Raw genomic sequence first — 23,812 nt, 5'->3', positions numbered from 1 at the left:
AACACAACAAATTATTAAAAGTATATATTATGTTTCTATCAAGGAAAAACACTTATTTTATAAAAAGGAGGGTTCCTCTACCCATAACTCAGCTTTGAATGTTGAGTGTATACAGAACGGGTACCATAAACACAGTTCCCCACATAGTTTTTTGTTGTTTTGCTACTGGAGCCCTCATCCATTCTTTGTCCTGGCAGTCAGTTTTTCTTGTGACTCTCCAACTGGGAAAAAATAGTGCATGAGGAGAGGTTAAAAAATCATGTATGTGAATGAACAGAATGAAGATGGTAGCTGGTGGTGGGCCAATTCAGTGACTGTCACCTGGCAGAGAGCTGACAACTCTGTTCCTAGAAGTTTCTTGCAAGACATGAAGCACACACTGTTTCCATGAATGGTCTGTTAATGCTATAGAAAATTTCATTCACCCTTTGTATCCAGCAATTGCATACTCAGAATTATATATTCTAATATATGAATGGTATTCCAATATTGAATGATAACATCTTGCCCAGCAAGATACAACTAAGGTCCATGAATCTGAGATGTTGCTGTAATATAATGTTAGAACAGTGAAGTTAGTGCAAAAGCTCAAACCCTCTCCAAATCGCAACACCGTGATATGAGGCTGTCTCATGATGCTGTTGTAGCCCTAGTGATATGCTCTTACTAATCTTTTTTATCTCTCTGTACAGCCATATTAGCACAATGAATTCACTTGAGATGCTTCGGGATCCTTTGTGCAGCTTTCTCATATGGACTTTAACAAAAATTTTTGACTTTGAGTAGTCTAATTCCTGCTAAAGACAGCATTTCTGGAGGGTGTGGGATAACACTGCAGGATAACACATTCAAGCACTGGTTTGAATTAGCACAATGAGGAGCTTTTTCACTTGCTATTAGCAATTTGATACTCACATGATATGACCATTGGTAGTGTCTTGCAATATTAAAGCTGCATTCTCTTGTGGAGTAATTTTAGGGTGCTACCCAGAGTGAGACTCTGAAAAAGGCTTGGTAGCTAGGAGAGTGCTATGTGAGCCAAATTATCCCTTGCATAACTAACAGGGTTGATACGAGAGATGAATTGGGCGCTATGTCTCCTTAGTGTAGGAATACTTTCTCTCGAGCCAAAGTAACAGCTGCAGTGTGCTTGTGACTGAAAAAAAATAAAACTTGCATTTTTGGCAGAGTGAGTGCACATGCTTTTGTCTTCACACTACAGAAATTCTTATTTTTCTGAATGATTTGTGTGGGGTCACTCGTGAACCTCAGGTTGGAAGTTTTTTTTCTTACAGACTCACCTCCATGAGTACACAGTGACCTACGCTTGTCTGCCCTGGAAAGCTGAAATTCCTCTGGCTGATAGTGACAGGTGCACTGTGCTGACGGAGCTCCAAGACGGGGTGAAGTTCAGAGCAAGATTCCTGCCCCGGGGTTAGCAGAAAGCACAGAGCAGTCTGCCAGCTCCTGTCCCGGGACACTGAGCCCCTGTACTTCATGGGGATTGTACAACCCAGGGTGTGATACCTTGTAGCTGGCACATGCTTCTTCACTTATCTTCCCAGCTGATTTGTAATGATATCAAAGTGCCTGTCTTCACCTATAACACAACGAACCTATTTGAATCAATCCTTAAATTAGTAGCTATGACTGTGTGGCATATATTTAATTATTTGCAAACAATTTTACCAGTAAGATAGCGTTTCATTTTCTGAAATTGCTGTAAAGACAATACTGCAAAATTATTCCCATCAAAAGTAATGCAAGATCCCAATAAAAGCTATGGGAAACCAGTTCCAATTACACAGTATGGTATGTCTTATCACCATGGCAGTCACTACGTAAGCCTGTATTTCACAAGATGAAACTTGGCAAAAGGCTGCATGTTAAATAATGTAAGAGTAATGAACTTCCATTTACCTTTGATTAAGGGAAGAGTAAATGTGCAGACATTATGCAGAATAAGTGATCACTGTTGCACAAATATTACACTTTTAAAGTGGATAATAACAGAAATGCATACATGCCATAGGGCAAACCCCACCATCTGAAAATCTTTTGAATCGTCCTAAGAATGAAACAGATTATTGCATCAAACTGTTGAAATAATTGGTAATATTGTTCAAAACCCCTGCAGATTTCTACTGGACTCTATAAAATTTCATTGATTTCACAGAATCACCAAATCATCTAGGTTGGAAGAGACCTCCAAGATCACCTAAGTCCAACCTCTGACCTAACACTAACAAGTCCACCACCAGACCATATCATTGAGCTCTATATCTAAATGTCTTTTAAAGACCTTCAGGGAAGGTGACTCAATCACTTCCCTGGGCAAAAACTGTTGGAGCCTGTGTGCCGTGGTGATGCCGTGACTCGGATTCGAACCGAGGTTGCTGCGGCCACAACGCAGAGTACTAACCACTATACGATCACGGCATGCTACCAGGGCTCTAGTTTCACTCCTGTTAAATTCTCTGGATTCGTCGGCTCATCTACATGCTCACACTGAATTGCTCCTCAGTGTGCTGGTGTCCTCAGCACCCACACCGCACACAGAGTAATGCACTCCTGGGCTGCCAGGCTGGTGGAAGGGACAGTCCCTCCGGGGAGGGAGGATCAGACCATACCAGGGTAAGCCCCCTGACTTATCTAAGAGCTTCTCCAGCAGCACCCCTGCTGTCCTCACACCCTTGCCCATATTTATACACTGCTCAAATCTCACAGACCTTGGCACCCTGCTCTCAAGACTAGAAAAGACCCTAGAGCTCTGCTATCCAGGGCACATTTTAAATAAACTTAGGACTTTTATTAAGACTCTAAGGCAATTTAGCCTCTATTTTGCTTGTGTGGGTGGCAATATTTCATCGTGACCTCTATGATATCCTCCTGTACTGTGGGGTCTCATAGATAGATGCCCACGTGCAGACCTGGAGCTGCAGCTGGGCTGGCGGGTGGGCAGCCCTCTGGAAGAGAAGCTGAGGGCTGGGCAGCATGGCATGGCATGTGCCTAAGGAAGGGAAAGCAGGGTGGAGAATCAGACTAACATGGGCTTAAAGTTATTTGGAGCATGCCCAGAGACCTTGCTAAACGGCTCTGATGGTGTTCTTATGGATGACATTGCCAGCCCTGAGTCCCACCGTACTTCACAAGCCAAAGCTGCCTGCAGCGGCAGCAGCTGGGCACACAGAACAGCCCAGCTGTCACCATATACAGGTCACCTGCATGAGTCCATCCAGACAGATGTCTCCCTCCAACTGGGCACAGCAGAGCCATGGCACTGAGCTGTGCTCCCTTCAGGGCTGAGCACCTGGGCAAGGCCAGCCCACTCCTGGTGACAGGGGCCTCAGTGGCCTCGAGCAACAGGGAATGAAGCCACTCCTGAGCTGGTGCCAGGGATGGGGGGACTCCATGGTGTATGTCCTATCACAGTACAAATATAACCTCTGAGACTTCTCAGGATATCCATCAATCAAGGTGATGAACACAAGAAGTGACTGAGTACATTTGTGCAATGGGCTTTGTCTCTTGACAAGAACAGTAAATAAAAAGCCTGGAAGATTGATTTAAATTGTACTTCACGAGACAGAAAAATGACAAGGTATAGTAATGAGGATGTAGAATACATACTTTATCTAGTCCTCTTCTCTAAATAAAATTTGTTCATCAATCTTGTTTTTAATAACAATCTCACTTAAATGCAGCCTTTGCCTTTTCTAAACAACTGGCTTTTATCCTGCTACTATCTCCCACTTTGTGATTTTCAATCAAACCACTTACAAAAGACCACTTTAAAAAAACGGAGGCAAGGACAGCCAGAATGATTTAATAGCTAATCTGGGCTAGAATGTGCTGGAGCTAAGGAGGAAATTCATTAACCACTAAATGTGCATTTTTACAAATCCCACTCTTTTATCTGGAAAGCCTTATCTCCTGCAGTGCATTAAGTGTACACGGCAAATATTTGAATAATCATGACATAATTGCGATTCAGTTGGTCCACGCAGTCCCACTGAAACCCTGAGGAAGGCAAGTGGTTTCAGCAAGCACAGAATATTCTTCTATTTCATTCATTTGTAAAGTAATTGGCACAACACGCTTCATTCCAAACATTTCCACTGAAAGAGATAAGTGAAAAGAATAAACAGTGTAAATAGATGGATTTATTTCACTAATGTAAGAGGCATTTTAAAGGCAACTGTTCAATAGCAAGCTTTAATGTCAGTGCAGATTTAATTAAGTCGGAATACATTACATCTCTGAGGACTGTGTTTGCAGTTGTAAACCAGCACAGTCCCATGGCCTTAGCTGGAGCCTTACCCATCTGAAACTTCCAACCTTGATAACTTGCCAAATATTTTCAGTTTCTTCTCCTTTCTATCTGTTCCATTTCTTTGTAGCTTTTCTCCTGCTTTTTTTTTTTTTTTTTTCCCCTCATATCTCTGTTCTTTTAGTAGGGCTAATGATTCTCTTTTTCCTAAGTGAAAACACTTTGGTCTCCATGGATTTCTCCAGGATACTTTCAAATTTATTTAATAGAATCAAAGATTAATCTGGGCAGGAAGGAGCCACTGGTGGTCATCTAGCCAAAGATCCTACTCAAAGCTAATTTCAAAAGTCAGATCAAGTTGCTCAGTGCCTTCTTGTCCTGCTGAATTTCAAGTATCTACAAGGATGGAGATTGCACAGCCTCTCTGGGTCCTTGTTCCAGCACTCAACCCCACATTTATAGCTTTTTTTTTTTTTTTTTTTCCCCATATATCCAGTTGGAGTTTCCCTTGCTGCAACTTCTGACCACTGCATTTTAGTTGTTTAAGTGTGCACCTGTGAGAAGCACCTGGCTCTGTCTTCCTTATACCTCTCCATCAGGTACTTGACACAACTCCTTAGCCTTCTTCATTCTAGGCAAAGCAAACCTCATTCCTCTGCTTGTTTCAGCTCCAGCCAGGCTTGGGCCTTCTTAATTGTATGTGCCTGGGCAATGCTTCCATATTCATTAGGGGTAGTTCATTGTGACTTTCTGTAGGTTTTCATTTATTTATTTGTTTGCTTTTGAGTTCAGTCAGGATGTCCCCGTCAGCCATGCTGGCAGCCTGCTAAGCCTGCCTGTTTTCTTGATAGATGGGGATGAACAGTTCTTGTGCTTTGAGAAGTTGTTCTTGTCCATTGAACAGCTTTTCTGGACTCCTTTGCGAGGGAGGGCCTAGATCCCACCTGCCTGTTTTCCAAACAAAATGAAGGTTTTTCTCCTGAAGTCTACATTTTCCAGGCTCTCCCCAGTATCCAAAAGCTTCCATCTGCAGCCAGGGTCGCTGTAGCATAGGCTGCCATTGCCTACCCGGCCCCTCATCAGTTCTTTTGCAGACAGCAGATCCTGTAGGGCTGTCACCAATTATTCTAAAACCAATGCTATTTTTCAACTCACTCTTTCATTATGTATTTCTGCAGTTGCTCCTTAAAAAAGCCTCTGTAATTCTCCAGCTTTGTTTCATCCTCATGCCTCACCATTATACCTCTTAATGTCATAGCAAACACACTATGCCTATGCCTTGTGAATTTTCTGATGCACTTATGTTTCCTCTTAATAAAAATATACCCCTTCCTTTGATATACAGGGTTATATTTACTTGTCACAAGACTCAAACTGATGCCATATGGGCAGAGGTCAGGTTGAATGACCGCAGCTTATTGCCCAAAGCCATTCAGGTAACTTGAATACTACTACAACTGCCTAAAAAAATCCTATATTTCTCCTTTACTCCTGCACAGCTAACCCATCTTGTGATTGAAAATCAGCCTTGTGCATTGTATCTGTAGGGCTTCTCTTTTTGTTAAATACACTGGTTTTCTGAGAAAGTAGTGGTTTCTACATACAAAGAAGGTTTAGATTTGAATGCTTGACATGATCTAAATCACCAGATGTCTGGAAAATGTGACTGTAGAATCTGGACATTTTTTGAAATTTATTTTTTCTTTAAGATGAGTATTTGAAAACATAATTGAAAAAATCGGCCCAACTGGCACCGGATTTTCTTTTAGCAATAGTCCCATGGCACTACCAGGAACTACTGAACAACATTTGCAATCTAAATAAATGTTGTGAATTCTAAATTGCTCTAAGTCTATCTTTAGACAGAAATGGACCTTCCATATTTACTATAGAAGTGTTCCATTCTAATGGGGAATACAGGAAAAGTTAAGCATGTTAAAACAGCATCTAAGAGAAATTGTTATCATTTCTGAGACACTCGCTTTTTGAAGTAAATACTGCCTTTTCTAAAATACTGGAAATACATACTACTCTTAATTTCCAACAACACTCAATATTCTCAGGATTGTGCCAGACAAAAATAGTAATATGCTTTGGAACAATCCAGATACCTCTTCTACAATCCTGGGCTCCAACAGGGGAAACTGACTTGAGCAGTGAAGGTTCTTTCTCTACTACTCACCTTCATTCAGAGCCTGATCATCTCGTTCATTCTTCAGGAGAAGAAAGCATGTCCTCTGACTCCATTTCCACCTTACAAGATTCCAACAGTAACAAGTGAACTAGACTGCAAAACAGCATGAAGACAGAAGAGGTACTTCAAGCTCTGACACACGCGGCCATACTCTTCCCAGTAGTGCCAGCATGTGTAATGGTGGACAAATTAGCAACTGGTATGGCTTCCAATTAGTAATTGTATCAACAATAAAGAGCATTGTGTCTTCACCTTTTTCTGGAACCTTGGTACTCACAAAGACACTGGCTTAAGTACCAGCCAAGTCACTACATCTTACAGCAATACATGGACCTCTTTTTCTTCACTTTTTTAATGCTGTTTCATATGATCTGATGAAGATTTATTCACACGGCCTGATTTAAAATTTAGCAGAAGCGTTTTATAGAGCTCATCTATGAGGAGGTACAGCCTCAAAAGTTGTTCACATTATCTTGGCCACCAGCACACTGATAAACAAGCTCATTGAACACAGCACTTACCAAGGTTATAAACAGCTTTATATACCTGACTTACTATTTGTTGAAGCAGACAAGAAAAGTTTGAGACCAAGCACTTTATAAAGAGAAGACAAAAGGAATATTTTTGGGGAAAAAAAAAAAAAAAAAAAAAAAGAAAATTTGTATGTACAGTGCACATTTTCTGGAGAGCATTGGTGGCTAAACACATGGATCTCAGACTGCATTGACTAGACCCGCTTCCAGTTTACAAACCTTGGTCACGATAGTTATATGCTTTGTAGATGTTTTCATGTAGATTTCAGAAGCTGAAAATGATTCTTCCATTCCATGTACATTTTTAACTGTAATTGGTCATCAGATAAATGAATTCTCCAGCCTGGAGATTTTTTAGTTCAAGTTTTTTTAACCCAAAGATATAGGTTTAATTACAACTATAAAGACTAGAGTTGATTGGAGGGATTTTTGTAGTTTGAGTTATGTACAAGGTCGGCCCAGTGTGTCCTTATGGCCTTAAAATATGCAATGCTATTTTCTGCAAAAGATTTATGTATTTGCATGTATGTGGGCTACATCCACAGAACTTAGACAGCAATGCTGAACGCTGCAGCATCCAATATTTAACTTGTCTGTATTTCGTGGCAAACTTTTTTTGTTCTTGAGGCTGTGAAAATACCATCTCCCTGTCATCCTTTTCTGGAATATTTATTCTGAGAATAGGGCAGCAGCTTTGACAAGAAGAACTGAGAACTTCTGTGGCTAAATCCCTGTTGCAGCAGCAATGCAATCAGCAAACTTTCTGGAATACATAAGATCAAATCTAGTTTAAGAAGGAAGACTTTGAAAAAATCTTTAATTAAGCTGCTCAACATAATGAATGTATAGAATATTACTTATTAAGCTGTTAATAAATACTGACGTTATGTATACAGCATATAATATACAATATAAATACTGTATAATTAACACAGATGGGGTTGCACCCCTTTAAAGGATTGCGGCTGGCACTAGGTTGGCACAGGCTTTGTATGCGGAAGGTCGAGAGGTATCCTGGGCCATCGATCCTGAAGTTGCCCTTACTGAACAGACTCATTGGGCTCCTCAAAGTCCTGTGTGGGGACCCTGATTTACTCCAGGCATCCCACTGCCTCTAGGAGCTGCTGGGACAACCTCAAAGTGCTGCTGTAGAAGAGACACAATAACAACCCACACGTGAGCATGGGGTGGGCTGGGGACTCTCCTGCTCGCTGGGGCAGACTGGCTGATAGTGACTGTAAGCCTCCAAACAGACCATTTTCAGCAAGGTTGATAGTCTGTAATCTCCACATAATAGATGCAGGGCCTTCCTGAATGCTGCTTTAAGCAGTTTTATGAAGACTTTGCCCAGACAGAATAAGCAGGGGATTCGGCGTTAAAGAACAAGTCGAGTCTGTTGACACCACGGTGTCATGCTGCGCTCTGTGCCAAGATCCCCTTCCTTCAAAGCTGTGCGTGAAGAGGTCCTCACCCTACCCATGTGTAAAAACTCAGGTACCTTAAAGGTGGTCAGCGGGCTGCATGTGGACAACCACAGGAGCTGATGGGCCACCCCCTAACCTCACGGAGCTCCCTTTGCCCTTCCCGGGGTGAACCCGGGACTGCCAACCTCCCCGATTCTCCTTCAAAAAAATAAATAACCACAACCAGCGTTTGCTCCCAAAGCCCCATTTTCCCCTTCCAGTGACACCTTTCCCCCGCCGGCCGGCCGGGCCCCGTCCCCCCTCAGCATGCCGGCGGGGCGCGTGCGGAGGAGGCGCTGCGCGGCGGGCGGCTGCGCTCCGCCATTGGGGCCGTCCTGCCCCGGGGGCGGCCCCGCTTTGAAGCTCGGCTCCGGGGATGGCCCCCGCCTGAAGGCGGCCGGGCAGCCTCGCCTGCGGCGGCTGCGGCAGGGGCGAGGGAGAGGAGGAAGGCGGAGGGAGAGAGGGAGGGAGGGAAAAAGGGAAAGGCCGGGCCGCCCTCGCCCACCGAGGAGGAGGAGGAGGAGGAGAAGAGGAGGAGGAGGAGGAGAGGAGGAGGAGGAGGAGAGGAGGGGAGCTGGGGGCGGCATGAGGGAGCCGAGCGGTGGCAGCGGCTGAGGCAGCGGCCCCCGGGCGCGCCGCGGGCGGAGCGAGCCATGCGGGCGGCGGGGTGGCTGGCGGCCGTGCTCTGCCCCCTCGCCCTGCTGGGAGCCGGGTCGCGGGGGCTCCGCTTCCACCCCGGGCAAGGTAAAGGAGCGGCAACAAAGGAGGAGGCGGCCGGGGGGTGCCGGGGGGCTGCGGAAGGGGCCGCGGAGCTGGAGGGGGGGGAGCTTCTGGAGAGCCGTGCGGCTCGGTACTGTCAGCGGCAGGGAGCGGGCGGAGGTGGCTGCCGAGCTGCCCCGGGGAGGCTGAGTGTCCGTCTGTCCGTCTGTCCGCTGCAGAGACCTTGGTGAAGCGGCTGTCCTCCTACGAGATCGTCACGCCCGTGCGGGTGAATGAGTTCGGCGAAGCTTTCCCTCGCACGCATCACTTCAGCAGGAGGAAGAGGAGCTCGGAGGACCCGCCGCAGCCCTTGGCTTTCCGCACGCACTACCAGCTGGCTGCCTACGGGCAGGTCTTCCAGCTCAACCTGAGCGCTGATGCCGCCTTCATCGCCGCTCAGTACACCACGGTGCACGTCGGGGCCCCGCGGGAGCAGGTGACCCCAGATCTGCGCCACTGCTTCTACCGCGGGCACGTCAACGCGCAGGAGGCGCACATGGCTGTCTTCAGCATCTGCGGTGGCTTGGTAAGCGCCCGGGTTGCTCCCTTCTGTCTCTGTTCACGCTCTTTTCCCTCCCCAAAAGAAGTGTAGGGGGATGCCTTCGCCACGGAGCTGAGCTGTAAGTTCTTGGGCATCGCTCCAAGTAGTCGGTCGCGAAATGTCTTGGCGTTGGCAGCGTGTGGTCATGATGAACCGCTTCTGGCGGGATGTACAAACGCTGCTTTCAAAGGATCGGTTGCTGGCCAGCCGTAGAGTTGGTTGATGTAACTCTTGACACTCACGGCATTATAACGGAGGGAAAAAACCATGCATCAGAAGCTCAGTAAGCTATTGTTTTAGCAAAATGCTGCTGTGAGTTGGCATCAGCTATGTGTCTGCAGCTAGATGGATGTGATGTGGTTATGAGTGCGAAACAATGGTGATTGAGATGATGAGAGAAGAACTAGTATTGATATTTTTCTTCCTGTGCTTTCAGTCACCCTGTAGCCATGTGTCATGTTCCAGTAGACGCACAGCAGTGCTCTTTAATCATCTTTCTGTTGAAGTGAATGGGAAGATCCCTATTGACTTCACTGGGAGTGTGACTGTAAAATGCTTCTTTACTTAATTGAATTGAGCAAAGGAATCAAAACTCCATTGAAATACGTTCTTTACTGTACTTTGATAGTATCCTGTGTATTTTTTCCTAAAGGTATAATGAAGCAGTAGTACCACACAGCTGTCTGTCAAAGCCGTTGTACTGTGTTGGTGCATTTCATAGTTTTGTATCTAGAGACAAGACTTCCATGTGCCTGGTGACAGGACAAGGGGGAATGGGCTAAAGTTGCGCCAGGGGAGGTTTAGGTTGTATATTAGGAAGAACTTCTGTATAGAAAGGGTTGTTAGGCATTGGAACAGGCTGCCCAGGGAAGTGGTGGAGTCACCATCCCTGGAGGTCTTTAAAAGAGGCTTAGATGTAGAGTTTAGTGATATGGTTCAGTGGAGGACTGGTTAGTGCTAGGTCAGAGGTTGAACTCGGTGATCTTGGAGGTCTCTTCCAACCTAGGTGATTCTGTGAAGACATGATATCTGGTGCTTTACTGTATTACTGTTTATTGAAATGCTGAGGACAGATGAGTGACAGCTACAATTGTTGCCAGACCAGCCATTCCTTTGCAGTGCTTTAAAATAGTTGCACACCTTAACTATACAATGTTGTAAACTTTCCTGTGAATGACACTTGAGGTTGTGACAAGGTTTCTATTGCAGCCAATGAGGAATGTAAAGGTGCAAGACTTATTTCTGAGAAGTGAAAAAATCTAGTGGTATCATAATCTAGTTTCTTTTTGGTAGCATATAGAAGATAGAATGGAGTTGGCTGGATGGGTGTGGGCGAGAGAGATGCATATTAAAAGAAGGCAATGCATGTGGTGGAAAAGAGGATCAGAAATAAATGGTACTTCCAAGAGACACCTCTACTGTCTAGTGCTTATTCTTGGATATGTGGATAAAGGCCATCTTGTCTTTGAGTTTGAAGCCTTTAGACTTGGGCTATTCTGTGGAAATTACTGAAGAAGCAAGCATTCTAAACCAGTAATTCTGAATTAATCACAGTTTTGCCTAAGTACCTTTCTTTACAAACAGATCTCATTGTTTCACCTGCTTTATACAAAACCCAACTAGAACCTATACCAAAGCCCTCAGTATGTTGTACGCCTAGCTCAAAGGGAAGTAGAAAAGAGAAGGAATCACAAATAACTGCAAATAGGTTTTCATGTTGTTGTTCATTCATATACCATGGGACTGGGGATAGCATCATACTCTGTAATAAACATGAGAAGCTTAAAATCTTCTCCTTTCATGACTTTTATTGCCTGTTTTAATCCTCTCCCTGCAAATAATCTCTTCTTATTGCTTTAAGGAGCCGCATGTGCTGAAAATCATTTCTCTGAGAAACACGTACCTACCACACTTCAAAGCTGTCCCAACTGCCTATTACTTAGCAGTTCTCAAATCTTCAGCACAAGACCTTCTTAGCTGTGGTAGTTCAAACGTCCCACTTCTCTTGTCACTTTCTCCACTTCACTTATACTGTGGTCTGTACCATGCATTCTTCCACTCAGAAATCCTTGAATGCTAGTTAACTGAGCCTTTTCCTCTTCTAGATGAGCCTTGTAAGCTTTCACTGCAGCTTCCAGCTGGCCCTCATGTCCTTCATTATTGTCTGTCTGTCATTAGGAGTTCCTTCTCCGAACCACCACCAAAGTCCTTGTTGTCCCAGAGCTCCCAGGACTTTCTCTCACTGCTTGTTTCACCTTTTGCCCAGGCAGACAACTCCTTGGGGAGCACAGCCTGTGACAACCCAGCATTGTGCTGCCTTCCCTTTGCTAATGAACCTGGTAAGGTTTTGAGAAGATGAAGCAGAACTTCACATGGTGGCTGGTGCACTTCTTGTGGTACATGACTGTAGCTCCCAAAGAGGGATTGTATGAGGACGAGGAGGTGTTGCTGACACGTGCACAGAGTATGCTCCTAACCTGACTCAGAGCTTTCAGTCTACTGTTCTTCTTCATCCAAAGTCAGGCACTGGAACGGGTTGCCCAGAGAGGTGGTGGAGTCCTTGTCCTCGGGGGTGTTCAAAGAAAGGCTGGACGTGGTGCTAAAGGGACATGGTTCAGTGGGTGACATTGGCGGTAGGGGGATGGTTTGCACCAGATGATCTGGGAGGTCTTTTCCAACCCTAACAATTTTTTGATTCTATGACTACCAGGGGAGGGAATTTCTTTGAAAAGGAAGACTGGACATAAAAGGAGGGGGGCAGAGGATTTTTTATTTCTTTTTTTCTGTGAAATCTTGTCCCCGCTGAACACATTCTGCACTCCTGGGCACAGCTGTCCTCATGTTTAAGGACCGTTGTCATGGCTAGAAAATCTAGTGAAAAGATATCTCTCTTTTTTTTTTTTTTTTTTTTTTTCTCTCAGGATTTTTGAAATGTGTTTGTTTTGTGCATTCAACAAACATACCTTCAAAAATTACCTGGTCAGTTATTTATCTTTTATTGAACTGCACCCTGTTTTGTGAACAAATGCAAAGATTTATGTGGTTTAAGGACTACAGTTGAGGTAAGATGAGGTATTTATTGTGAGTTGGTAGAAACTGGACTATAGTGACTCAGCAACCCTGTATTATATTTATCTGAAGTAAAATCCAGTCTCTTCTTAAGATCCATTTTCTCCCTTGCTAAGCTTCAGCTTGGTGTATAGAAATTAAAATAGGAGGGGTTGCTTAGAATTACTAGGTATAATTGTATCTTCCAAACTTGCATCTGTGAGGCAGTTGCTGTAGACCAATGCTGTAAAAGCTAGGGATGAAAAAAGGATTGTGGACTTGGGGAAAATATACAGGAAAATTAACAATGGAATCTTAAAAATTTGCTCTGAAGATCTGCCTGAGAGTGATCTGAAGTTAAACTAGGTACTTGCACTCGCTCATTGTATGCTGTAGGCACCTGTCCCCAACCTCTGCACTGCCTGCATTGGCAGCTGCTGGTTCCCAAGTTCCTTCTCCTCTTGTTTGCATTCTCAGGTTGTGTTCTCCCCCTCAAGCTCTGCTTTCCCTTTTCACCCTCAGTTAAGCCTTTTTCTGAGTGTGCCAAGAGCATGTACGGCCCAGAGTACCCGTGGAGTTTTGCTTAATGGCTCCTGACACCCTGTATGCAGTTTTGTTGTGTTACATTTCAGAGTGTGCCCTGGGTTCAGGGATGCAAATGGCAAAGGGAGGTTAAAAGGTCAGCGGGGAGCCTGTAGTAATTGGTAGGAGGGAGTCTGTAATTAGGGAAGTTCGGGAGGCTGTCAAAGGCAGAAGGTCATTTGGAGTGATGGCCTGAGTGCCTAGCTGAACATCTGATCACATACAGGCATATTTCTTATATCTTGAGAGTAATTTTTGAAATTTCAAACTCTATTTCACTTTATTTTCCTAAGTTCTATATCTTTTTTTGCTTTTACTGCATTGGTCAGCTTTAACTTCCTACAGACATGGGAAACAAGATCTGCTGAGGATGTCACTGGATTCATGTGGACTAAAGTGACCTCTCAAACATTATCCAGACAGCAAAATCAGAGGTAAAAACGCTTAATTTAACTTTCAATAACATAGGCTACAAATTGATTGACAAATATCAATGAGTAAAGTATCAAGATGTGAGGCAGATATAATGAGTTTTAACTGGAACAAGCCTTGGGTTAACAACACGCTCAGGAAATAAATAAAAAAAAAAAAAAGAAAAAAAAAAGAAAAAAAAAGAAAAAAAGAGCTTTTTGAAGTTATTTTGCTTTTTATCCTGAATGCTATAGAAGAAATTGTTTAGTCCCTTGAGAAGCCTGGTATTCTTCCTTGGAGGTCAGGGATGTGTTGCCAGACTCTGGGGACAGCTAAAATTTGTTTTTGTGAACTGGGAGAATGCCTAAATGCCAAAGGTATTTGATGTGATTCTACTGTGAGAAGGGAAGTTAAGTAAAGAAGAAACCAACATTTCTTTGGGTGTCTCTGGGGTCTAGGGACCCCCCAGTCTCTGGGGTATAGAGAAACATCACATGCTAAGTGACTGGCAAAAATTAGGAGTACATGTGCATTTTCTTCTTGCGTGGATTTGCAGATCAGCTTCCTGCAGTCCAGGAAGGCAGGGCTGCTTTGTTCTAATGTAGCTTCTGCAGAGTAGTGACGTCTGCATGACAAACTTCTTCCTCCCTCAGGAGTTCAAGGAAGCCCCTTTATTGCACATCAAGCTCATATTCTTGCCATTCTCCATGTAGAAGTGAACTGAAGTGGATCTTTAAAATATGCTCAGTACAAAAGGCTGTGCTTATTTTTTATTATTGGGGATTATCGGATCACCTTTTTGGGAGTTCTTGAAAACAATTCTGTCTGCTGCATATAACTACAATGGTCCTTTTTTTAGGGAAAGTAGGCAGCTCTGGAATTTATTTTAATGAAATTCTATTTTTTTGGTTTAAAAAATCAATTGTGCAGGAGCTATAAACTATTACTAGTATAGTCAGCATATAGCTTCTTTTGCAGTTGTAATGTAGGTAACGTACTCCTCCTTCCCATTATCGTTCTGGCCTCCATTGTTTTGTGCTGTGTGGTACTGGTAGCTTCAGTGAGTTAAACTACAGTGATTTATTTCCAAAGAGAACATTTAACACTTGTAACTGAAAGATATGCTTACCTTAATGCAACTTAGCAGCTGCCACTTCAAAAAAGTTGCCTTCTAAATCTGAAAGGCAAATTAGTTTCCAGCATTCAGGTCACGTTTATAAATCTTCGCCACATACTAGTGTCTGTAGATTTTATCTTAATGTAGAGATTGCATCATAAACAAGGAATAAGTCATGTTAAAATGTCAAGAGAATCACTTCTTGTTTGGACAAACCAAGTCTTATTAGTGCTGACAGACTGACCCGACGACTTCTACTTAATAGTTCTGGTTTCACTTGTCATATAGGTGTACAAGGTGAGTCCTCTAGCCCTGAAGCCCTGCAATGTAACAACAAAAAAAAATCACCACTATAGCCCCTTGAGCTTACTTTATCCCTCACAAGCATGAAATGAGTTCAGGTATAAGGACCTTCTGTAAAAGATATTTTTTTTGATTGTTCAAGTAACATTTTTTAGCTAAACAGAATGAAAACATATTAGGAAGTAGGTTGAACTCCACCTTCTCTACAGTGGAAGGATCTGTGTAGCAATAGAGTACAAAAATCTCTTCATTTTAACCTTTCTTTATTTTTTTATTCTCTTCTTTTCTCTCTGATTATTTCTTCTTTTGCTTTGGCTTTTGCATTGTCTTTTGCTGTGGACTTCATTTCATTGCAATTTTTGTCTTTCTTACTTTGGTTTGTTTTCTACACAGGGACCAGCACAGACCAGCAAATACAGGCAGAATTAATGAAACTTTAAACTAAGAAAACATATGGGGGTGGGAATTGTACAGCTGAAGGTCTGTCACAGAAAATGTTTATCAGAAACAGTAGGCTCTGAGTATGTGTGTGTCTACTCTTTTGACCAGCCGTTCTACAAGAACTTTCCTTCCTCTAGGTGTGTCCCAGGTGGCTTAGCATCCTTGACATAAGATGTTCAGCAATCTCTGTTCTGCCTTTTGCCCACATCCTGTGTCTGGCAGCCTTCTTTCCTGACAGCTTCTTGAGCACATTCTATTTGTCAGATAAATTTTTCTGATGGCTGTGGCCTCGTCGCACTGCTACTTTTTACAGATCACAATTTTTAATTGGTTTGGGTTTGTGACACAGGTGGACTTGCTGGAAGGCTTAGTGCAGTCACAGAAGATTGGATTTGCTTAATTAAACTTCTGGGAAGCATACAGAGGGTGTTGTGCATGAACATAAGCAGTTGGTTGAGTTAGGGGAGGAGGAAGGACACATCATGTGGCCCTCTGTCACCAGAAGAACTAAACCACTGCAACTAATGCTTCCACCCCCTGGGGCAGTCAACAGTTACCTGTCATGGATCCCAGGATTGTGCGTGCTTGGGGGATGTTGATGGGCTTTCCATGTGAGATATCAGATCTGCAGTAGCTTCAGTTCTACTTTAATGATCTACTTTCATGTAGAAAATGGCAAGGTTATGGTAGCAAAGTTAGACCATGAAAAGAGACCATACCTTCTGGGTGTACATACATTGACAAAGGTTCTCCAGGTAACTACTGCATAATCGACTAAAACAAGGTGAAAATCTAGCCTTAGCCATGTGTGCTTGAGTGATAACTGCCTGGTGATGTATGTGAGGTTGAGGTTGAAAGGTCCATTTGGAGCTATTCACCTCCCCAGGAGGGTGAAAGGTAGTTCTGCGTGTTCTTAAAACATCGAAGCTAGGACCGTCTTCCTAAACAGGGATAAATCTCAAATGCAATATTGCTTCTCATTCACTGAGACAGGCAAGGTTACATGGTAGAGTTTCCTTCCAGACTCTCGTGTGGAGGATCCCTTAGGTCTGTGTTCTAGGGGAATACTTAGCTTGATGATAGCTTATGATAGCTTATTCACGTGTGTTTAAAATAACTAAATCTGTGTATATGTGCACTTCACTTTCCAGTTTCACTGGATGTTACAGAGTAACTACTTTTCTATAATGAAATCTGTAATGTTTCAGTGGCAAAAGCTGTTACATTCTTAAAAAATCAATTTGTCTGACTAGTTCACTGTAAATTTTATATAAAGGTAACAATAAATAAACTGGCCCTCTCATTTCCTTCCACTCCAATGAATCTTGTTAGTTGCTGCGATCCCTGCAGGCTTTTCTTCCTGCTTTTTCCAGCTGTCCTTGAGATTGTTACTATAACACTTTATAGTAACTCTAACACTCTAAGTTCTCCGCTATTTAGTTAGTCTGTTACTCCAGACTGTATTTAGAAACTTCAGAAATGCCATTTTACTTGGCTTCAGCCAGGCTTGTTGTTGTCTGGAATAGTCTTACCAAGAGATGCTCAGGGTACCTACCACTGGGTTTTCCACTTCCCACATGTACAGGCTTTCCCCTAGGCTGTTATGCAGAACAGAAATTTGGTCTTATTTGTGTGTTCCTGAGTGGAAGTAACCTGTTGGGGGGCTGCTAGGGCACTGGGTCCAAGACTACAGTTTTCAGTATGGTTAGATCAGGCATGATCTAACCACACTAGTAGGTAAGAGCCCTTCAGGATTTTACGTGGATCTTAATTATGTAATTCCAAATTGGAATTTGTATTCAGCCAGTGACAAGGGACCTGTCTTCCCAGATGAGGATACTTCTGAGCAAGGATGGATGGCTTTACTAATTCTGTTTACACGTGTGATTTAGTACACCAAAGGTATGATTTCTATCTACTAATGAAATCCTAGTGTCACAGAAAACATTAGTGTCACAGAAATTTATGAGGAAATATAAAGTCAGATCATACAATTCAAATGATGATTAAATATTATTCTATCAGTCTTTAAGAGCTTGAAATGTAATGGTGCTTCTAATCACTCCTAAAAAGGTGTTCCACCAGATAACATTTTTTTCACTGCTAGGCAGATTTTTTAATGTTGTTTAGATGGTATATTTTTTACTATTTTATTACTATTTCCTTTATTATCTGTAGTTTTCATAAATGAGCTGGCAACCACTACATCTTATTGTGCTTCTACTTTATTTTCTGGTAGAAATCTCTCTTCCAGATGTTGGCACTGTACCATGATCAGATAACCTCTAATGCTTTTTTTCCTTCAGTGAACTAATTAGGCTATTCTTCTCAAGTCTTTCATTAGAAAACGTAACAGTGGAACAGGCAGAGAAGGGTGAAGGGCTTCTCACATTATTCAGAAGAGTTTTGAATTAACACAACACTGAACGAGAGAGAGAGAATAATACATAAGAAAGGTATTTTTTAGCTTACTTTGACTGAGAAAGTACCTGTGCTGTAAACTACTTGCAGATTTTGAGCTGGAGTTGAGAAGCTCTGCTATGAGGGCATGGAAAATACTTAAGTGTAGGAGCAGAGCTCACCTGGGAGGGAGTCTGCCAGTTTGGAGTCATGTTTTCCAGAACTTCAGTCATTTGGTTAGCATTTTTCTGAAATCTTTCCAATTTTGCTGTTGGACATATTAAGATTAATTCCATGTTTCTGAAACCTGCTGTATATCCCTTATGTCTTCCATGTGTTCTTCCAAGTTGCCATTATGCACAAGGATGTAATTTGTATATGGGTATGGTCCGTACTTCAACCATAAATTCTGCAATACTTATTTCTACTACTCTTGGAATAGAGCAAACGCATTGATTAAGACTATGGACTTTTAAGCCACTTTAAACCATGGAGACATACCATAGAGAGTGAGTAGCTGCATCGATCCATTGAACCTTGATTCAATATAATGTGTCTAGCTCATCCAGAAGATTTTAAATCCAAGAAATAAATTCTCTTTCTCATGTGGGCTTTCTCATAAATTTCCTCAAATCTGTGCATACGCACACAGCTCTGGGTAGTGCTCACTCTTTCCTACTTTCTTTGGACCACTTATTTATGATGTGCAAGAGACTGTTTTCAATTTTGTATTCCACTTCCACTGAAGAGATCTTTTAAATGTACTTTTCCCTCTTTATCTGAGAACAGAAATAGAATGTTTAGGGCAGATTTCTTGTTACATGATTTGAGAGGCATCTGTGGCTGATAAGTAAATCCAGTTCATTTCTGATTTCATTTCCTGCAAATGCTTGGGCTCCTGTTTCAACAACCTGCCTCTGTACATCTAAGTGACTTTGTTTGGTTTATTTGTTTTTACCAAAGTATTTTTCATTTGGATCCCACAGCCCTCTTCCTTGTGAGTCTAACTCACAGTAACGGTTCCATTTGTATCTGCAGGATCTGTCACCAGAAGAAGCATTGCTTTTGTGAATGAAGGACTGCACACCAGGCAGAACAGCGTAGTTTGTAGACCTCTGTGCTCGGCAAACAAGGAGAAAACCATGTGTAGCTAATCAAAATCCAGCTTTAGTTTAAGAATTGATATTGGTGGTTTTAAGCTTAGCTTCTCTTAACTTTTTCTTTTGACAGAGTTGCGTTCTGAGATGCTGGTTTCCACTCATTAATCTGACTGCAATCACATATGGGTATTGCTGTCTCCCAAAGCTTGGATTTTTGTTAGTTCAGTATTCCACTCCAAATTTATTTCACTGGTGTTTGTTAAATAAGTTGTGATGTTTGCTTGGGTTTTAAATTACAGATATAATACTCTGTTCTTAATTCAGAGCACTTTTTTGTCTCTTACCCTTTGTGTTTTCACTTGCAATACTAAGAGTTCACTTGAACTTGCACAGGGGATGTGCAACAAAACAGTTATCATGGGCTGCTGCTGGGAGGTGTTCCTAACCAGTCAATGGCAGTAGTTACTGCTTGTGTATCCATATCCTGTTGAGGAGAGAAAAAACTAAGAACAATTCTGAAGGCATGAAATGTAATGGAGGATTCCTCCCTTCCAGCTGTCTGTCCAAACTTCTTGGGTTGTAAGCTTATGATGTATTCTTTTTTTCTTTGCTGTTTTTAACAAAAGAGAATTTGTTCCTTTGCTTTCTAGGCATTTTCTCTATTTAACGTAACCTAGAGGTAAGCACAGTTACTGCTACTTCTGAGTAGCTTGTAAGAGGGAAAATTACCTGCCTATTTTCCTTAGATGTCTTCAATGTGTTGACTGTTAGGACAGGATTCTGGATTTCAGTTAAGAAGATACTTGTATGAGTTCTGACTGAAATATTTAAACTATAAGGTGATGAAAGTTATGCCCAGATGTTGCCAGGCATTTGATATTGTGTATTTATAGTTAGGCCCCATGGGATAGGCAGGCATCAGAGCGCCTTCTGAGGTGCCTGAGAGTCTGGTTTTGCAGTTAGCTTTTGCTGATACAAAGCTTTTTATTTATTTATGTATTTATTTTCAGGAGAAATCATTCTCTGTTCCCAGGTAACCCTTGCTATTTTGCTTGAAAAATAATTTTCCTTGATAGGAGGCATAGATTTTACCCAGAAAGGCGTCGGTGCACTTTGCATTGCTGGTGATGAAGTGCAGTGTGGGAGTGCCCAAAGAGAAGAGGGGAAATCAGCAATGTTAGACTGACTTGGGTTTGCCATGATGCCTCGTGCTGACTCTCTCTATGAACTGGGTAGGTCAATGCATTCAAAAATGTAATTCTGAATTCCTAGGTAGTGTGCCACTTGTAGCATTTGACTGAGTACAGGGTCAGGAAGCTGAGTGGAGTTTTCAAAGTTATTGATCTCACTCAAAAACATCTTAGTAATTTTTTTTTATTATTTTTTTGAGTGTGAAATAGTAGAGATATAAACCCTTGTTCTTGAATTTCTCTCTCTCTTTTTTTTTTTTTTTTTTTTTTTTGATGAGCCTGAAAATGCAGCACAAACTCTTTCCTTGTTAGTTCTGTGCTATTATTCTCATACTTGGTATGTTTGTCATAGCTGAAACCATTTCTTTGTAAGATCTGAAAGCCTGTTAATTGGAAAAGCCATGGAAGAAGCCAATAAAGAACCTGCTCTAGCTGTTAGGAGTAGGAAGAAAATAAAATGTACGTGGGGGAATAAAGTAGCAGCAGTAAAGGTTTTGCTCTTATTAAATCTTAAAAATAATCATCATAATAAAAAAGACTCTGTTACCTAAAAATAGGGCTTAGGATATGCCAGGAGAAAAGAATTAATTAGCATGTTTGTTCACAAATCTTATGCACCTGAACTTATGCTGCTTGGGTGGTTTGGACTTGGACAATTCAAATAAAAGCATCAATGTGAGTCTTAGCATCCCTTCTTACTGCTTTGCCCTTTATGGATAGGATCTGTCCCTGTCATTTTGCCCAGAAAGTTTCACCTACTTTGGTCTAACTGACAAGCTGTAGCATAGCTGTTTTCAAGAGACCCTAGGTTTTGGAGACCCTTCTCATGACGGTAGATAGCATTCCCTGTGCACTCAGTCTGCAGTCCTCTGTTAACAACATGTCCTGAAAACACATGTGTGAAGAGACTGTTCTGAACACATTCAGGATCCAGCATGAAAACAATTTAAATGTTTGAAACTGAGGGAGGGGGGAAAGGGTTTCTACTGAAATGAGATTTTTACAAGTCTTGAGGGGTAATATTTAGTGAGGTTGGGACTCTTTTCCATGCTACGACAAAGATGATGCAGAGGCTCCAACCATGGTGTGTTTACAATTTTGGATGATACTTAACAGGTAGGATTACAGATAGTCTGACATGTACCTGAAATGTAACAGTCTTTTAAAAACAGAAAACTGGCCACTGCTAGATGGGCCCTGAATTCAAGGGGATAATATAATTCAGGTGTAATGCCCTGGTTACAAAAGTAGCCTGCAGCAGATTTTAAAAGACTTCTGTAGGCTGCTGGAAAACAAAACAAAACAGTTCTCACATCTATTCTTACATACCTTGCACTGCCACTCACTCTTCATTTGCAAGGTTGACTTGAATACCTAATCTCTTAATCCATAAAATGTAAATGTTTGCTGTTCTCTTAATGGATAAAATGCCTCACTAGTACGACAAAACAGTCAGCAGGATGAAGTGCACCCACTCTTTCTGAGAAAAAAAAAACTGAAATTCTCACGTTTTTTCCTCCTTCTAGTAACTGCACTAGCCTCAATTGTGTTTTATAAAACTATGTCCTCATTTGTTGCTGTGTAGTTTCTAAGCAAGGCTTACTCCTGTCCTTGCCTCTGCTAGTTACACATCTTTTGTTTCACATCTTTTCATAATCTTCTGAAATATGGCACTAAAGCCATAGGAAACCATGATTTTTTGTTAGAAGTGCAGAGAGAAGGACGAGATTCCATGTTAGGGTTTTGTAATTTAATGGATTATGGGGTGGTGGGAAAAGGAGCTTAATTTCTGTTCTTTTCCTTTGTATGTATGCCAGTGCTTTGGTTGGTAATCAAGTTTCTTTGGTTCCCAGTACATAGTTAACCATGTGTGTCCCCTAGGAGGAAAAAAAAAAAAAAAAAGCGAGAGAAGAAACATATTTATGAAACTGTCAACTCTGAATTCCTGAAACTAGTTTCAGTCTTTTAAAAATACTGAAAAGAATAGCCAGTTAACACTGTTGCTAATATGTGGACAAAATGCAAGTTTAGAATAAAAATGTCAATGATATAAAGGACAGGAAGGCCTCATCTAGAACTCAGACAACGCAAATCCTGAATTTCTTGATGGCTTCCACTCCCTTCTGCACAGTTTCCCAGGTGATCTTGCTTGGGTATGCCTAGATTGTTTTGACTTCTCTGATCTTTGTTGCATTAACTCTGTATAACGTTTACATATGTTTATGTAATATGTAATACCTGAGGTAGTCTTTGTTATGGTTTACACTGGTGGGACCAGATTCTGAAAGAGAAACTTTGCCTTACTTCCAGCTTCCACCTCTACAGCTTTTCTGAAGTTTCCTCTGTCTCGTGCAAATTTATTTCTATTATTCTCAAAATACTATTTTAAATTGTTTACTTCCAATAGAATTGCTTTTATATTGGTATTTTAGTGCAAATTAAATCAATTACTTCTCTTACTTTCAGATGGGCACCTTTAAAACACATGATGGTGAATATTTTTTAGAACCTCTCATGAAAATGGATGGAGGTGAACATGAAGATGAGCATAACAAACCACATCTTATATACAGGCATGAAGAATTTAATAAAAAGTATCAGAAATCCCATAAACCATGTGAAGTTTCAGGTATAGTCCTACTTTAAATTTCAGTTTGACTTTTTCAAGTGTTTGTGTTCTGATATCAAAAAAAAAAAAAAAAAAAAAAAGATTGTTCCACTAGAACCTATGCTTTTCTTTCACGTAGGCATGGCAACAATTGCTTTTTTTCTTGCCAGTGGCTAATTTAGATGTGGGAGAAAATGGGTATATTGAAGTGTATCCTGATGTTTTAAGGACTTCTCTGTGGATTTATTTTTACACCTGTGTGTCATATGTAAACATTTAAGGAGCAGATCCACAGGAGTTAATGTTGTTTATATTCACAAAAGATCATGAATTTATTGCAAATCTAATGGATAATACAGAACATCTGTCCTCCTTAAAAATTGAAGTAAATATAATTTTACCCATTGATACAGGTGTTTTTCTGCATGGATATTTTAATAATGTAGTCATACTACAAATCAATGTTTAGCATTATTTAAATTAAGTAGAAGCAAGGGGGTATAACATACAAGCATACTGTTAGGATGTGTCACAAGTGAATGTGTCACATTCTAAATACTGAAATGTCATCTGCTTTGGGGTGTTACGATGTAGAAGCCTTTGAAGACCCTGTCTGAGAAATGTACTTCTGAAGCTTTGCTAGAAGTGCCATTTTAAAAACATTTGTACTGTATCTGAAGGATTTCTCATTTTTTAAGTCTATTGAGAGAATGCCTTCCTTCTTTTAATAGATGCATATGGGCTTCATTTAGTGGGCATCAAAGAAAACACAACTGGGTGGAGACCCAAAATAGGAGAAAGCAGCTTCAATTTGGTTCAGCTTGGCATTTAGAAACATCCTGTCTAATTAAA

General features: G+C 41.6%; 1 protein-coding gene and 1 non-coding gene across 5 annotated transcripts in view; one reads left to right on the top strand and one right to left on the bottom strand.

The window, feature by feature from the left end:
* Nucleotides 1-2,367: 2,367 nt before the first annotated feature.
* Nucleotides 2,368-2,439, bottom strand: TRNAH-GUG. The gene has a single exon. It is a non-coding gene; the product is annotated as a tRNA-His (tRNA).
* Nucleotides 2,440-9,077: 6,638 nt separating this feature from the next.
* ADAMTS20 (ADAM metallopeptidase with thrombospondin type 1 motif 20) overlaps nt 9,078-23,812 on the top strand; it is a 95,714-nt gene continuing 80,979 nt past the window's right edge. For 3 of the 4 annotated variants that reach the window (XM_032200058.1, XM_032200049.1, XM_032200067.1), the window contains exons 1-3: nt 9,078-9,204; nt 9,399-9,745; nt 22,819-22,981. In XM_032200058.1, the coding sequence (XP_032055949.1) occupies nt 9,114-9,204; nt 9,399-9,745; nt 22,819-22,981 (601 nt within the window). In that variant the 5' untranslated portion in view covers nt 9,078-9,113. Of the gene's footprint in view, nt 9,205-9,398; nt 9,746-13,719; nt 13,825-22,818; nt 22,982-23,812 lie in introns of those variants that run through there. The other variant, XM_032200074.1, reaches the window with a different exon arrangement.

Source organism: Aythya fuligula, chromosome 1 (assembly GCF_009819795.1).
Source record: "Aythya fuligula isolate bAytFul2 chromosome 1, bAytFul2.pri, whole genome shotgun sequence".
In the NCBI taxonomy this organism is placed as follows: Eukaryota; Metazoa; Chordata; class Aves; order Anseriformes; family Anatidae; genus Aythya; species Aythya fuligula.
The sequence above is the reverse complement of the archived record's forward strand: the minus strand, read 5'-3'. Positions and strand labels throughout refer to the sequence as shown.